Source organism: Mauremys reevesii, linkage group 6 (assembly GCF_016161935.1).
Source record: "Mauremys reevesii isolate NIE-2019 linkage group 6, ASM1616193v1, whole genome shotgun sequence".
NCBI classification, from domain to species: Eukaryota; Metazoa; Chordata; order Testudines; family Geoemydidae; genus Mauremys; species Mauremys reevesii.
In genome coordinates, this window is record NC_052628.1 from 25854651 (window position 1) to 25872291 (window position 17641).

The following is a 17641-nucleotide window of genomic DNA, read 5'->3' on the forward strand; positions in this document are numbered from 1 at the left end:
TCTAAAAAAATGGTTTCAAGAATCTTTTATAATGGCAAGTGTTAGGCAACCTAAATGTAGGGATTGCTACCAGTCTCGGACGGCACTATTCCTCCATAGATCTCAAAGATGAGGTAAGCAGCATTATACCTATTTTATTGATGGTGAAATAGGCTCAGAGAGTTCATAGGTGACTTGCCCAAAGTCACACATGCAGTCAGTGCCAAAGCTAGGGATATGACTCATGTCTCCTGGCTATGTTGGCCATTGCACCATGCTGAAATGAGCTGCATGTAAATGTTATCATTATAATTAGGGATAGATGAGCTCATTGCCACTTGGATGATGAGAGTTTAAAAGTTCATCTTGAAGGTGATTGAGTTTTGTGCTTTGCTTAGGTGACATGGTGAGCAAAGAAGCAGAATGCAGGCAGATAGCAACAGAGGGTGTAAAAAGAGGAGACAAAAAAATTGAATAGAAGATTAGGTACAGGCTACCACTGTGTCAGCCTATCCTGTCCCAGGATCCACTGTGTCCATGAGACGTCACATGGGCACAGATATTCACATTCCTGGATCTTAATGCAGGATCAGGAACCTAGAAATGAGGGGAAGTGAGTCTATCCCTAACACATAGACAAAGATTCAATATAACTAGAAAAACAATTTTAAAAAATGACTCATCCTTGAGGAAAAAAGGGTTTAAATTATTTCCAAAAGGGGTCACAAACTTGTACTAGTTTTGCAAACCCTGTGAATCCAAAAAATAAATGTGCAGTTCTGAAAATCTCAAACTCTGCAAGGTTCACTCATCCCTAATTAAAATTACAGTTTACAAAAGCAGGAGGGTAGGCATGCTGACTTTTTCTGCAAAGGACAGAGAATACATGTATTGCATCTTATTAAGTAGTCAGACTCATCTGGTTTCTTTATTACATATTGATTTATCCAAGGCATTAAAACCTATTACCCACTGATTTATCCAGGGTGATTAAACCCTAATGGCCACTAAACAAGAAAAGGACAAAGGATGAATGACATTGCTTGGTGATGCTTTTTGGAGGGTTTGGTGTCAGAGGAACATTGGCAGAAATGAGGTCCAAAAGCTTTGAGATATGATTTGGATTTGAACTGCTTTAACCTAAACTAGTAAAAATGACATTTCAAAGTAAAGGGAATGTCTATAGGATTTCATTAATTGTAACATCTGTGGGGACGTGGTTTCTATCCACTCTGCAGACTGTTTTTCTGTCCCAGATTAGTGCCAGGTTAATAAAGATTATCTGAACAGTTTTAAAATGTTTCCTGTGAGACTGGTGGTCACTTGGCATAACAAGAGGAGACTATGGTTCTTATTCAGAATCTCATTACATAATTAGGGTCATAATTTGTTTACGGCCCCTAATGTACAACATGCAGTTAAATAAATAAATAAATAAAATAAAATAAAGGATTTCACTGTGACGGCCTGCATCAAAAGAGTTTATCCAAATTTAATGGATAAGCAAACACAAAATGAAAGGTTTCAGAGTAGCAGCCGTGTTAGTCTATATCCGTAAAAAGAACAGGAGTACTTGTGGCACCTTAGAAACTAACAAATGTATATGAGCATAAGCTTTCGTGGGCTACAGCCCACTTCATCAGATGTGTTCCATTCGATGCATCTGATGAAGTGGCCTGTAGCTCACGAAAGCTTATGCTCAAATAAATGTGTTAGTCTCAAAGGTCCCACAAGTACTCCTGTTCTTTTTACAAACACAAAATGTTTCTGTCTCATAAGGAAACAAAGGCTTTGGGGAGCTTCTGCCTTAGGTAGATTTCTGTATCTCCAGCTTCTGTCATTGGGAGTTGGGGATGTTTATCTGAGACTTTTTCCTCATATATTTAAATCTAAGTAACTGCAGAAATTGAATAGAAAGTTTAGCTCTCAGTTAGTTAAATGTGCACTGGTTGCTTAAAGTGGTTTTTACAACTAAAACTAAAATGCTTTTAGTTTAGTATGGGAACACTGACACATATTCCTTCACTGCCAGTGTTTAGAAATGGTGCCTTCTGTTAAGCCTCATATACATTGAGTTTTTGTGCAGTCATATTTTTCCCCTTTATTTTATTTAATGCTAATAGGTAAAGATACTCAGTAATTTGTTTCTGTTGAAGGAAGGGTCATGGACATTATCTTCAAAAGGCTAGTTGGTAAAGACAAATGTTTGAAAGTATCAAAAGATGCAAGTGTAGACTTCCTATAGGTTTTTATGTTTGTGGTTTTTGGTTTAAACAGGAGTGAAGAACCTGTCATTCTGGGCCAGTGGCATGAACTCAGAGTGTCTCGCACTGCAAAGAATGCTATTTTGCAGGTTGATAAACAAAAGCCAGTAGAAGGAATGGCAGAGGTAAGATGCATATAACGTATATTCTCATATATAAAGCAATTTGTTCATAAAATGACCTAACTTCTCATCCAAACATTAACAAAAATGAGATCTTCAGATAAACCAGTCCCTGCTCTCCAAATCCTATAAGAGTTTATTGAAGCACACATATGGGGAAGCCTCTTCTTTAGCTTTGAGTTGGGAAGGAGAGGAACCCAGGACATAACTGGGAGCATCTCTCTTCCTCCTCTTGACCCAGGTGTGTGTGCTTCGACCTACCTTTCTTGTTTCATACATGAGGTTCATTTCTTCCTGTTCTTCAATTTATCGGTCGTAGCTGTACCTATTACAAAACACCAGCATGTGCATTTTTCAACCCACTAGCACCTATAAGCACAAGTGTTCGAATTTACACTCTGAAAAGCTTTTTCTCCAAATAAGCTGAGACTCAGGAGGGTTGAAAAATGGCTTGCTTATTTTCTTCATGCAGAAATATTTGACTTTTCACTGAAAATCTGAAATCCAAAAGTTTTCAGGAGCAGGGCAGCCCAGGGGGAGGGGGGGCAAGTGGGACAATTTGCCCCAGACCCCGGGCCCCACAGGGGCCCCCACGAGAGTTTTTTGGGGCCCCTGGAGTGGGGTCCTTCACTCGCTCCGTGGGCCCCGGAAAACTCTCACGGGTCCCAGGTCCCCAGAGCGTCTTCCGCTCCAGGTCTTTGGCGGCAATTCGGTGGTGGGGGGGGTCCTTCCATTCCGGGACCCGCCGCTGAAGTGCCCCAAAGACCCACGGCGGAGGGGTCCTTCTGCACCGGGACCCGCTGCTGAAATGCCAGGACTTCGACGGTGGGGGCCCCCAGGCTCCCTGAATCCTCTGGGCGGCCCTGTTCAGGAGAAAAGTCTTCAGGTTTTCAGGCAAAGTAGCATTTTTATCTGGAAAGCAGACACTTTTCATGCAAAATTTCATTTAATTGGAAATCCAGTTTTCCCTCAAAAACAGGTTCAGTGGAAATTTTTTTGACCAGTCTATTGGGTTTTAGTTAAATAATCAGGTTTAATTATTATTTATTAATTAAAGGTTGTTAGTTAAAAATTGGTACAGCACAATACAGAAATAAAGGCTATGGTTACCAAACTGAGATGGAGACTGGAAAAGTGACTTCAGCTTGATTTACCCCTAACTAATTTCCAAAAACTCTCGTCCTTCTATACTTGTTCAAGACCGAAAATAATTCCTTTCCCATAACTGATTTATCTGAGGAGTTCCTTTTATGGTATTTCAGCTTACCTAATTAATGAGCTAATAATAGCTGTAGTTTTTGTCCTTTTATGGTATTTTAGCTTATTTAATCAATTAGCTAAAGATATTTCTAACTACATCCTTATTATAGGAAACACCTGTGAAAACAAGTAATTCCTAATAAGCTAAAAACATCTTTCAGTGAGTTACTATTGTATTGAATATTGAAGACTTTTGTAATAACAAGTATCCCTCATTAATAAATCAAAAGTTGTCTTTTCCTTGGTATTTTGACACATTCTCAACAGGTAAAAATATTACACACTTTCCCTTATTTGGTCACACTATAAAGTTCAACCAAACATCCAAACTCCTTAGAATCATAGACACAAAGCTCTAGAATTATAGATACAAAGCACTTTGGTTCATGCACAAAGGATCATAGCATTTTATATATAAATTAGGGCTGTCAAGTGATTAAAAAAATTAATGGCAATTAATCACGTGATTAATAAAATTAATCATGTGATTAATCGCACTCTTAAACAATAATTAAAATACCATTTAAATATTTTGGATGTTTTCTACATTTTCAAATATATTGATTTCAATCACAATACAGAATACAAAGTGTACAGTCCTCACTTTATATTTATTTTTGATTACAAGTATTTGCACTGTAAAAAAACAAAAGAAATACTATTTTTCAATTCACCTAATACAAGTACTGTAGTGCAATCTCTTTATCATGCAAGTTGAACTTACAAATGTAGAATTATGTAAAAAACACCTGCATTCAAAAATAAAACAATGTCAAATTTTAGAGCCTGCAAGTCCACTCAATCCTACTTCTTGTTCAGCCAATCACTCAGACAAACAAGTTTGTTTACATTTGCAAAAGATAATGCTGCCCACTTCTTGTTTACAATGTCACCGAATGTGAGAATAAGCATTCTCATGGCACTGTAGTAGCTGACATTGCAAGATATCTACGTGGCTGTAAATGTAAAGAAACTTGTTTGTCTTAGCGATTGGCTGAACAAGAAGTAGAGCTGAGTGGACTTGCAGGCTCTGAAGTTTTACATCATTTTGTTTTTGAGTGCAGTTGTGTAACAAAAAAAATCTACATTTGTAAATTGCACTTTCAGGACAAAGAGATTGCACTACAGAACTTGTATGAGGTGAATTGAAAAGCACTATTTCTTTTGTTTATCACTTTTACAGTGCAAATATTTGTAATAAAAAATAATATACACGTTGATTTCACTTACAACACAAAATACAATATATATGAAAATGTAGAAAAACATCCAAAATATTTAATAAATTTCAATTGGTAGTCTATTGTTTAATAGTGCGATTAAAATTGCGATGAATAGCAATTCATTTTTTTAATAGCAATTCATTTTTTGAGTTAATCGCACGAGTTAACTGTGATTAATTGACAGCCCTAATGTAAATCTGGGACTACAAAGAATTATGGGTAATCTGGTTCATCTGCTATCAAGCCCTAGATGAGATTCCTCCAACAATAATGAACAAAGGAGAAGAAGGTGGTTTCTAGTTTTTCCCTCTAGCTGAGCATTGTGCTTGAGCTGTAGAGAGAGGTTGGCTTTGAAGCTGCCAACTAAGAACTCCTGCAGAACTGGAATTACACAGTTAGCATTACCTTTAGAGTCCTTCCAATTCATACAAAAAGGTAAACCAGAACTCCAGTGTCGTCTGAGTGACTGCTTCAGCTTCCAGCACCCAGTTCAGACATATGATATTTCCTCCTTTTACCTGTTTCCTTTATTACAGCTTTGCTTTTTTCAAATACTGCAAGCATTTGACTCTTCTCTGTCTAGTGTTCATTTTAACTCTGAGGGCCTGGTTCTGATTTCACTGCTACCAGTATCACACCAGTGTGACTGCAGTGGAGTTATTCCCACTTCACACAGATGTGATCAAGAGATCAGAATTAGAACTGGCTAAAAAAAGGAAAGAGAAGAAATTCAATATCATTTTAATGCTCTTCTCCTCCCCCTCCCCCCCCGCTCCCCTCCAGTTTTTATCAAAATGTTGAAACATTTGAAATTTTTCAGACAGCTCTAAATAGAACCAGGCCCAGCCACTTAGTACAGGGTCCACATTGTCCCTTCCATGTTAGCATGAAGATGTAAGGATATGTTGCATACTGTACAGAAATATTGTGTCACCCAGGGCTCTCACCCTTCTAAAAATATAAAGCAAGCTAGCCTGAAGATACAAGCGTAGTTGCAGCTGATCTAACAAAAATGGATTCTGACTTTTGTGACAGGGAGCTTTTACGCAGATTAAGTGCAACACTGACATATTTATCGGTGGAGTCCCTAATTACGATAACCTGAAGAAGAACTCTGGGATACTGAAGCCCTTCAGTGGAAGTATTCAGAAGGTACATGTTTTGAAATAAACTAACTCTGTGCATTCACTTCATATCTTCAAAATCCCTGACACTTGGACATCAAGGGTGAAATCCTGGCCCTACTGAAGTTAATGGCAAAACTCCTGATAGGCCAAGATTTCATCCCTAGACCTTAGCAACCCTTCACACGGTGCCTGCTTAAAAATATGTTTAATAATCAAGAACACCATTTTCTTCCTAATGCTATTGACATATTACTGGTAAGTGTTGTTGCTGTTTTTTTATTTACCTTCCATGGTGTACAGATCAGTGAACCACAGACATGCTGGGCCAAACTCAGATGTGTGAAGTTAATGTCCAAATTAGACTCATTTACACCTATATGTAAATAAGTGAGCATAAGGGGAGTCTAAAGAATGCTCAGTGATGGACAAGGTATAGACATATAAATGGTTGGTGTAACTTATATGCTAGTGAGCCAGGAGAAGGCTCAAGTCAAAGTATGGTGAAGACTAACATAACTTAGTGTAATGTAACTTACACACTCTTACAGCCTTCCATTAGTTGCTTTTCTTGCTACTCTCCTTGCTTGTGGCCTCTTAGTGCATGAGCTACACCAACCTACTCACTCTTTCCTCGGTTAGTGGTCAAAATTCAGAAGTGATGTTTAATGGAGTAGGTGTAAGCAGACTAAATTGGTATAATATACACAATGAGGGGCCAGAAAAAAATATAAGTTACTCCAGCACTGGCTTCCTCTAGAGTTTTTTAGAATAATTTAGCCACTCCTCTGACTTTAGCCCAGAATCCTGAGAGTTAAATCTGAGTAACTCCATAGAATTAAATAACAAATCAATGTACCCCATAGTAAATGGATTAAAAACTGGTTAATTGATAGATCCTGAAAAAGTGGTTGTAAATGGGGATTTGTCATACAGTGGGGGTGTTTTTAGTGTCACTACTCTTCAATATCTTTATTGATATGGAAAAGGATACAAAATCATTGCTAGCAAAATTTGCAGTTGACACAAAAATTGATTGAATGGTAAGTAATGATGAGGACATGTCATTAGAGAGTCCTATTTTGATTACTTGGTAAGATGAGCTTGTTAGAATAAGGTGCATTTTCATTCAGCCAAATATAAGGCCATACATCTAGGGGCAAAGAATGTGGGTCACTCTTCCAAGATGGGGGACATGGAATGCAGTGACACTGAAAAGGACTTAAAGGTAATGGGAAATAATTGACTGAGCACATGAGTGGTGGGTATCATAGGCTGGGAATATAGGCACAGCCTCCCCAAACAGCCTGATGTGGCTCCACTCACGCTCCACCCCTAGGCCCCTTCTTGCAGTTCCTACCTGGAAAACCTTACTTAGGGATGGTGGATTCTCCACCACTTGCAGTCAAGACTGGATATCTTTCTAGAAGGTATGCTATAATACAAACAGAAATTATGGACTTGACGCAGAAATTATTGGTGACATTCTACAGCCTGTGTTATGGAGGGGGTCAGATCAGAAGATAATACTGGTCCCTTTTGGGGTTAAAATCTGTGAAACTATTAATGTAAATGGACTTTTGCCATATTTACACTGATGTAACCAAGATCAGAATATGGCACCTTGTGCATAAATTCATTATATATTAAATGAGGTTGTACAAACCGCAATATTTTTTCTTAGAGAGCTCAAAATGTAGACACGTTTTTGAAGAATCCTATAGTTTCACAGATATCTTCAATTGAACTGCTCTCCACATTTTAAGAAGTAACAAATTGGACCTTTCACCCATTCCTAGTTGTGAGTTCTCCAGACAAACATACTAGAAGTAGGCAGTGCTAGATACACTGCTCTGCATAACTTTCCTGTTATGTTCTCCAAGATATGTCTGTGACTATCATACATACAATATGATGGGGGCTAATTTAGCTACAACGAGTCAGGAAAAAGATCTTGAGTCATCGTGGATAGTTCTCTGAAGATGTCCACGCAGTGTGCAGAGGCGGTCAAAAAAGCAAACAGGATGTTAGGAATCATTAAAAAGGGGATAGAGAATAAGACTGAGAATATAGTATTGCCCTTATATAAATCCATGGTACGCCCACATCTCGAATACTGTGTACAGATGTGGTCTCCTCACCTCAAAAAAGATATTCTAGCACTAGAAAAAGTTCAGAAAAGGGCAACTAAAATGATTAGGGGTTTGGAGAGGGTCCCATACGAGGAAAGATTAAAGAGGCTAGGACTCTTCAGCTTGGAAAAGAGAAGACTAAGTGGGGATATGATAGAGGTATATAAAATCATGAGTGATGTTGAGAAAGTGGATAAGGAAAAGTTATTTACTTATTCCCATAATACAAGAACTAGGGGTCACCAAATGAAATTAATAGGCAGCAGGTTTTAAACAAATAAAAAGAAGTTCTTCTTCACGCAGCGCACAGTCAACTTGTGGAACTCCTTACCTGAGGAGGTTGTGAAGGCTAGGACTATAACAATGTTTAAAAGGGAACTGGATAAATTCATGGTGGCTAAGTCCATAAATGGCTATTAGCTAGGATGGGCAAGAACGGTGTCCCTAGCCTCTGTTCGTCAGAGGATGGAGATGGATGGCAGGAGAGAGATCACTTGATCGTTGCCTGTTAGGTTCACTCCCTCTGGGGCACCTGGCATTGGCCACTGTTGGTAGACAGCTACTGGGCTAGATGGACCTTTGGTCTGACCCGGTACGGCCGTTCTTATGTTCTTATGACAGGTAGGACCCCTTGGGAAGACACCTGATGTGCTGAGATACCACTGAGTCTACCTGTTCTGCCAGCATGGGCCTCCTTTAACCTGTCTTGCTGAGCCACCTCTAACACACATGCAAGCAGGGCCACACCCAGCTGCAGATCAGCTCTGGGAAGACTCAGCTTAAGGGACTTGCTTCAATACTCCGATGTCCACCTCCCTTGGAGTATAGACCCAAAGATATACTATGGAATTTGCCCCCTCCCTCAATGTGGAGAGATGTGTGCACACTTCTTCCCCCGCCCCCAGTTAGAAATCACATAAACTGAGTTATATTGTAAACCAGAAATAATTTTTTTTAACTATAACAGGTGTATTTTAAGTAGTTAAGGAGGTAGCAGACAGAACAAGGCAGATTACTAAGAAAATAAAACAGAGCATGCAAATTAAGCGTAATACACTAAAGAAACTGGTTACATGTAAGTTCTCACCCTAAATGTGGTTCTAATAATTTTCTTCACAAGCCATATGCCCTTCCAGCCCGGGTCCAGTTCTTTCCCCCAGTTCAGTCTTAGTTGTTTCCAGCAGTCATCTTCGGTGGGGTAGCAGGGGAGAACTCTGGATTACCTCACTCCCCACCCTTAAATAGGATTTGCATAAGGTGGGAGTCCTTTGTTTCCTAATTTGACACCCCCCCCCTAGATTCTCATGGAAAAGTACAGAATTCAAGATGGGTTCCAGTATCAGGTGACATGATCACCTGCCGCTATACGGCCTCTGTAGCCATTCTTCACAGGCTGACCCACACGTTCACAGGAAGACTAGGCTCTTTTACAGTCCATTGTCTCTCGCTGATGGGCTATCTGCACTGTCGGGCTTTTTCATTGTTGTAATTGAAGTGTTAGCAGGGGGTGTCACCCAAAGTAATATATTTGAAAAATAGATACATAGTCAATGTTCCTAATTTCAGATACAGAGATGATACCTGCATACAAATAGGATAATCACATTCAGTAAATCATAACCTTCCCAATGAGATCTCACATGAGCCATCTTGCATAAAGTATATCTGTTATGTTATATTCATATTGTAAGTATATTTTCATAAAGAATATGGAATGACACGTCACAATGTCCTCCTATCATAGGATGAAATTGACTTCTTCAACAAAGCTCATATTATATTTTAGTTCTGGCTCACCGTGGCAACTCCAGGCAGCAGCGCAGCAAGCGCGTGCCTGGGGCGGCAAGCCGGAGGGGGTGTGCCGGTTGTCATGAGAGTGGCAGTCAGGCGGCCTTCGGTGGCGTTTGTGCTGGAGGTCCGCCAGTCCCACGGCTTCAGCGGCAATTTGGCAGCGGGTACGCCAAAGGCGAGGGACCAGTAGATCACCTGCAGAAACACCACTGAATCCATGGGACCGGCGGCCCTCCCGCAGAAACATCGCCGAAGGCTGCCTGACTGCCGTACTTGAGGCGGCAAAAAACATAGAGCTGCCCCTGTGGCTCACAGCTGAGCTACAAAACAATGCACCAAAGTTCAAACAAAAGGCTGGTAAATGTCAGGCAGCTTTTATCTGACTGGGTCATTAAATTGCTTTGTGTTTCAAGGAAAAACAAAAAAAAGTTTATTCCCCCACCTCAGGATAAACAACTAATTGTTTTGAAAGGCTAAGCTCTGAAAACTCATTGATGACAATAAACAGATGTTAGATGAAGTTTTCAAAACAATGTTTTTCTCTGGAGCCATTCAGGGAAGTTCTGATGCTAAGTATTGAGTAATAAAGCAAAAAATGTGTTTCTGAAGGGGTGGCATCTGAATTTGGAGATTGCTGCATCATTTTCTCTTCTCTTTTAAACCAAGATTATATTGAATGACCGGACAATTGATGTGAAGCAGGATTTTGCTTCTGGAGTCAATGTGGAGAACGCTGTCCATCCCTGTGTGAATTCGCCATGTGCTAATGGGGGAAGCTGCATGCCCAAAAAGGACAGTTATGAATGTGATTGCCCTTTGGGCTTTGATGGGCAGCACTGCCAAAAAGGTAACAATGAGGTTTTTTTCAAGCTTTAAATATAGAATTCTTCCAAAAATAATGGAAAGATTTAGTACATCTCTCCGAATAGAAACCGTAGGTGCTTGCACTTCTTCTGCCTTACTGCACATTCCACCTACTCATAGCAGCATCCGTTCTGTCATTTAGGAACATTATAATTGCTATCTCAGAACAGAGCAATGATCCAGCGATGGTACCATGGCCTCTGGTCACCCACAGTAGTAAGTGCTGAATGCTTCAGAGAATGCCATAAAACTCCCTAATTATGCAGCACTATATGAAGGGGGAATTCCAGCCTCTCTCCTCCAGCTGGTGATTATCTTACACCCTGAATCATGAGGATTGATAGCTTTTGTAATTTTATCCTCGCTATGTTAACAACAAATGCTGTTCTTATTCACATCAAGGTCTAATCCCTTTTTTAGCCTCTGACTACCCTGTAATTTCACAGTAGGCACAATTTCTACCTCAGCAAAACATTGGAGACCACCAAGGATTTCTTTCCAAAACAAAGAGTTTTGTTCTCCTCTACTCAAAGAGACAATACTGTATTTCAAACCAGTAGGTTTATGAAAGAGAGTAAAGATTGCATAAATATGGTAAACATGCACACACTATTAATCCACTAGATGGGGTTGTTTCCCGTCTGTCAAGTATTGTCTTGGGAGACTCACTAGGGAAATGATTGTGCTACACCAGCATGCTAACTTAGAAGGACGTTAAAATCTCACTCTTTAGTTTATCACAAACAGTTTTTCAGATCAAAAGCATGTGTTTCAGTTAAGTCATGATGAAACAATAAGCTTTTCTTCTCAAAAAAAGAAATTTAGCACAACAAATACATTTTATTACAAATTTAAAAATGCAAACTGCCCTACATTGATAATAATGTGATTTAACTAAAGATTGAGCATCATTAATTCCAGAGTCTTTGGTTTGTCATTTTATTGTCTAGGTATTTACAGGGTGCTAGTAGAGAAGCCTTACATGCACAGCTATGTGTACTGCAGTACCAAAATCTACAGCATGAGTTAAGGGCCAGTCAATGAATTAGAGATAGTCTTGTCAACTTCCTTCCAATGCCCTGAACGTTGTTTCACAAACATACTAGAGTAACATTCAAATTTGTTTTAACCGAATTTCTGTAGTGACATTTTAAGAGCACCTCTCAGATCAAGAGGTGATTATGTTGTAAAAGCACCTTTTTCAATGAGACTTAGGCTCGTCTGTTTTTAACCAAGATGGTTTAAGTGTGAGTACATAAGACACATACTTTGATGTCTTAACTGGATGAGGAATCAGTCATTTTCTGCTGAAATCATTGTTGTATGTTTTCTGTCTAAGCTGTGATGAGTGGTAATGGTAATTAATATTTAATAGTAAGAAGTACCAAAAAAGCTAGCCATTCTTTTTCCCTTTGTGTGAAATTCAATCTTGTGCTGAAGTCTGCGCATGTCTGATACATCACTTAAGACCTTAAAATAATATTTGATGCATCCCTCTGCAGAGGGATGAATTTCCCTCTTCACATTTTAAGTAGATAAAACTAATTTCCTAAAGACAATAGAAACAGGATACTCTACCTTCTAAGTTTGTTGCTCTCATCATACCACCACTTTATCTAGAGATACACTGCAAAAATGAAGCAGGGAAAGCTCAGTGAAGGGAAGACCTGCTTAAAACAGGACAGACTATTGAAATCAAGATTTTAAAACCACTGAAAAATAAAATCTGCATGTTCTTGTTTTGTTTTACGCTGACTCGCTGCAGAGTGTGGGAATTACTGCTTTAACAGTAAGTACTGCAAATGGCGTGAAAACTGCTCTGTCTCTGTGTGTCTGTGCCTACTCAGTCAAGGTGATAGCTGGATTTACACTGCAGTCTGCATGTAAGCCAAAAATACCCTCCAAGGTTATACAGTAATTGTCCAGCACCTTGTCCTGTTAGTGTTTTTAAATGTGACTTCAGAACTCCTGGAGAGTGCCACGCTGACCGTGATAGAAACAGAAGTGAAGTCCTGTATTCCAGAAAAAAAGGCTCAGCACCAGTTGACCGAGCACTTTGTGGAATCCTGCACTGCTGCTCCCTATGTGTTTCAACCTGACCCTAGAGGATTACTTAGGAGTCAGAGAGAAAGCCCAAATCAACAGACACTTAATTGTTGCAATGCCTCATATTACAGTGTCTAACTTTTAGGTGCCTATCTATCCGGTGGAATCCACAAACTCTGAGTTAAACTCATAGGCTCTGTTTAGTGAATGGGGAAAGATAGGCACCTTAGGATGAGATCCAAAAAAGTCAGCATGCCAGGCAGAGAGATGCATAAACTAGCCAGTGGGAGATACTGAGGCGAGTGATTGTATCCTAAGTCCCACCCCTCTCAAGGAGTTAGGCACTTAAATCCAGGCTGGAGGGAAGTGCTTATCTCTGCTTGGGATCCAAAGCCAGGAGCCCCTGTCCTGGAGTCAGACACCTAAGCTGTTTCTAGCCAGTATGGTGGCAGAGCACACCTAACTCCACACAAGACAGCTGGGGGCAAGACATACCTCTGCATAACCTTTAGCCCAGCGGTTAAAGCACTCACCTGGGATGTGGAAAACTCCAGTTCAATTCCCCACTCTCCCTGATGAAGAGAAGGGATTTGGATGTGGGTTTCTCAACCTCAGTCATTATAACCACTGGGCTAGAGAGTCAGTCTCTCTCTCTTGGGCCCATTTTATTATTTATCGATAGTGGGACAGCTTCAACAAGAGAGATGGAGAGAGACCCGCATCAGAGTATCTCAGAGTCCAGCAGTTAGGGCACCAAGGGGATTTAGGCATTTCCAGGGTTATATAGCAGTTTACCAGGGGTTTGGGGGATCTTCGTGATGCCTAAATTTTGGACTTGGGTGTCTAACTCCCACTTTAGTTGCCTTAGTCCTTCTTGTAGCTCAGTGCTCACCATGCCCATTCAGGCCGGGGCCTCACTGCCATGACTGTTATCAAGGATTTCAGTGAGAGGAGTAGTTTGGGCACCTGCCTGCTGGGAAACCATTTAGTGAGTGACACGTTTTGGTTACTGCTAACCTAGATAGGGTTGAGACTGACAATCCAGCTCAGTCAGATTCAATAGCAAAGGAAGAGCATACCAAAGACTCAGCACTAATAAAGACAAAAGGCTAGATTGTGTCTCTTTGGGTATGTCTATGCTGCAATTAGACACCCACTGCTGGCCCATGCCAGCTGACTCAGGCTTGAAGGGCTCAGGCTAAAAGGCTGTTTAATTGCTATGTAGACATTTGGTCTTGGGCTGCAGCCAAGCGCTGGGACTCTCCCAGCTCACAGAGTCCTAGAGCCCAGGCTTCAGCCTGAGCCCAAATATCTACCTCACAATTAAACAGCCCCGGAGCCCAAGTCAGATGGCATAGGCCAGCCGTGGGTTTTCAATTGCAGCGTAGCCATAGCCGTAGGCATTGCTCTGAGTAGGGAAGTGAAACTGCTCAGGTGTGTTCCCACAAGGGCAATACATGGTGCACAAATGGAGCTACTCCCATGAGCCTCTAGGCAGCAGGGACTCTGCCATCCCCAGTCTGTGTGCAGCAGGAGGAGGTTCCTTGAATCCTTGCACTATCTCACTCCCCCACACTAGGGTCAGAGATCATCTGGCCTACAGCTTTTCCATTCATGCAGTGAATGCCAGGCCCAATTATAATATAGTTTCTTTTGAAACCTGAGAAAGATTTCAGTCTTTCAGTAGCATTGCACAACACATGGTTTCCTCTTCAGACACATTGGACACTTTTCCTAATTTCATTACCGATGCAAAAGCCATTTGTTACCTTCTATCAGAGGGGTAGCCGTGTTAGTCTGGATCTGTAAAAGCAGCAAAGAATCCTGTGGCACCTTATAGACTAACAGACGTTAGTTACCTTCTGAAATTCCTAGTCTGCCTTGGCATTGATACGTAAATGCCTTATTGCTGCTGGTGGCTTTCAGCGTGCACAAATTATGACAACTTTGTATTAACAGTAGTGACTAGAAGCCCAAAGCAACAGTGTGACCCCATTGTGCTAGGCACTCTACAAACACACGTGAGAGACAATCCCTGTACTGACAGGCTTCCCTGACAAGCTGTGGCAGAAGAGGCTACAGCATTCAAACAGAAGGTTGAAATCTAGGGTATGGAGGGATTAAGGCCCTATGGGATTAAGGCAAAGATTTATGATCCTGCTTACCTTTAAGTGGATTAGGACCTAAGGGACTTGATCAAGATCACATAGGAAGTTTGTGGCAGAGTTGGGAATTTAATCCAGGTTTCCTGTCTCCCATTCTAGTGACTTAACCACAAACCTCCACCTGACTAGTGCTCACTTTCATGTTGCTGTGCTATAGAAATGGGGGTTGGGGGAGGGCTGTTATCATAGAGTAGCTTTTTCAGCCATCTAAAAGGTGTTTCAATTAATAAAATTTTAAATTTAAAAAATATTGTAATTGTTTCCATCAGTGAAATAAAAGAATTGAGGCTTTTTACTGCTCATTCTGCCAAACCCTTTCCACACTTGTCCTCTGAATGGAACATTCACTTATAGCAAAGCATTTGAAAAGTCCATTAAAACCATCTAGAGAAGGAGGAATTAATACTAACTGCTAGCAGATGGATGAAATGAAATTAGCTATTTTATGAATCCATAAACTGTATTATTAAGGAAATGATCAATTGTGAGAGCACTGCAGCAAATTGCAGGACATTCACACAAAAATTGCGGCCACAGTGGAGACTTGCTCTACTGTTCTTCCCCACAAATGCTCTGTATGCTCAGTGCTCAAGCTCAGTCACTCTTCTGCTGGCTTCAGTCTGAGTATATTGTCCAGACTATTGCAAAAGAAGCTCTTTTCCCCAAACAAGGGAAAATGACTAGTCCAAACCAACAACTATGTATATTGTTCACCTTCCCTTATTTATGTACCACTAGATATTGCAATAATCACAGCCTAGAAAGAAATGGAATGTTACGTAAATCTCAGGATAGAAATCTAGGTAGTGAAAACTGAGCAGAAAAGCATGGCTTGCTCTTATGGAAGCAGATGTGAATTAGCAAACAATGTCAGTCATTGGCCATTTTTGTTCTTAGGCAGGTGCAGGCAGGTTTGATCTGTCTTCTAAGCCTACAGTGAAACTTCCGGAGAGGCCCTAAAGCCTCTTGCCGCTTGAAAGGATAGAAGGTGGGAGAGCTAGTCTTGGGACCATTGAAACCATGAGCCAGCTTCTCTGTTGCCTTCAATGAGACAGGCTAATTTACACCAGCTGAGTTTCTGGCCCACTGCCCCTGAGCAAAGGCTGCCGCCTGCAGTGCCTCCCAGAGCATTTGGAACCACACTTGCAACAGCAGCCTCCTGCTCTTCCCCTGCCGTTATCTGTACTGGGAGTGGCCAAGGAAGCATAAGTGCTGACTCCATGGGTGCTCCGGGGCTGGAGCACCCATGGAAAAAAAATAGTGGGTGATCAGCGACTCCCCCTCACCCCCCAGTGCCGCCCGCCCACCGGCAGCCCTGCCAATCAGTTCCTCCACCACCCTCCCAGCACTTCCCACCCATCATGATCAGCTGTTCAGTGTCTTGGGGAAGGGGTGGCGTGGGGGGCAGGGCCTGGGGCAGAGCAGAGAATCAAGCACCCTGCGGGAACTGAGGCGGTTGGACCTATGCAAGGAAGGACACTCCTCAGGAGCAACTGCCATGGTGCCGAGATGGGCAAAGTCAGGCTGGAGGGTGGTCAGAAGTACAGGAAGAAACAGGGCCCCAGAGGAAGAGGTTGGAAGGGGAAAAGTGAGAGCTCTAAACCTACCCCTCCTGCTGCTGCCCCTTCCCCCCCAGGAGACTAGAGCCCGCTCAGGAACAGTGCTGGGCCAGAGACCACTTACAACACACACTCTGTTGAGAACACTAAATCAGGAACCCAATTTCGTTTCTTCAGTAAAAGGCAAGAGTTCAAAGGGAGGGGTGGTTGAGCCACAGATTTCTGCTGACTGGGTAGCTGGGCTCAGAGGGGGTAGAGGAGGAGTCTGTTAACACTGGGTAAAAGAAACAAAAAATAGATGTTAGCACCGTTTTACCTCTTTCTTAGTGTGTCCATTTTTCAGCTAGGAATGACTTTCCACAGTGGGAGGATAAACTGAATATGAAAAGAAAGCCAGAGGCAGAGAGAATGGGGCTGGGGTGGCAGGAATAAGGGCGTGGACAAGATTTAGAGGCCTGGCTTGACTCTTTCCACACCCTTGGGTGCAAAACAGCTCTACTATTTTGCTCAGCAACGTATCTGGTCTGTCAGTTTGGCTTAGTGTCAGTGAGTCGTGGCTGTAAATGGAGTAAAGAAACTAAAGCAGGGAAGCAGTCAGTTCACTGTATTTTCCTGCCAACTAGCTGAAAGTCTTTGATTTTTCCTTCATTTTTCCAGCTGTTACAGAAGCCATTGAAATCCCACAGTTCATTGGCCGTAGTTACCTCACATATGATAACCCGGATATCCTCAAAAGGTAATTCACCAACCCTGACCCTAAATGATTCTGCTTTTCTTGTACCATTAAACTATAAAAGAGGTTGTGTAAGTAGGTCCTATTGTACCATCAGTTTAGTCCTGCTAAGCCATGGCTGCCACATGGAATATGTTTCTTAATTTTAGAAAAACAAACTTTTTAATCATACGTCTATCCCCCCATCACTATCATCTGAGCACCACTCAGTCTTTAATGGGTTTATCCGCGTAACACCTCCATGAGGTAGACTAGTCCCTGTTTTACAGATGAAGACCTGAGAGACAGAGCATTAGGTTCACAAAAGGACTTAAGTGCCTAACTGCCCCTTTAGACACCTACATCCCAGAATCAGGTCCAACTGGGATTCACAAAATCC

The 17641-nt window shown here is 41.4% G+C and overlaps 1 protein-coding gene across 6 annotated transcripts in view; it reads left to right on the top strand.

Annotated features, from left to right (window-relative positions):
- EGFLAM (EGF like, fibronectin type III and laminin G domains) overlaps positions 1-17641 on the top strand; it is a 129538-nt gene that overhangs the window by 97509 nt on the left and 14388 nt on the right. For 4 of the 6 annotated variants that reach the window (XM_039545252.1, XM_039545249.1, XM_039545251.1 and 1 more), the window contains 5 exons: positions 2257-2368; positions 5884-6000; positions 10562-10742; positions 12525-12548; positions 17187-17265. In XM_039545252.1, coding sequence (XP_039401186.1) covers positions 2257-2368; positions 5884-6000; positions 10562-10742; positions 12525-12548; positions 17187-17265 — 513 coding nt within the window. Of the gene's footprint in view, positions 1-2256; positions 2369-5883; positions 6001-10561; positions 10743-12379; positions 12460-12524; positions 12549-17186; positions 17266-17641 lie in introns of those variants that run through there. The other 2 variants (XM_039545253.1, XM_039545250.1) reach the window with 2 other exon arrangements.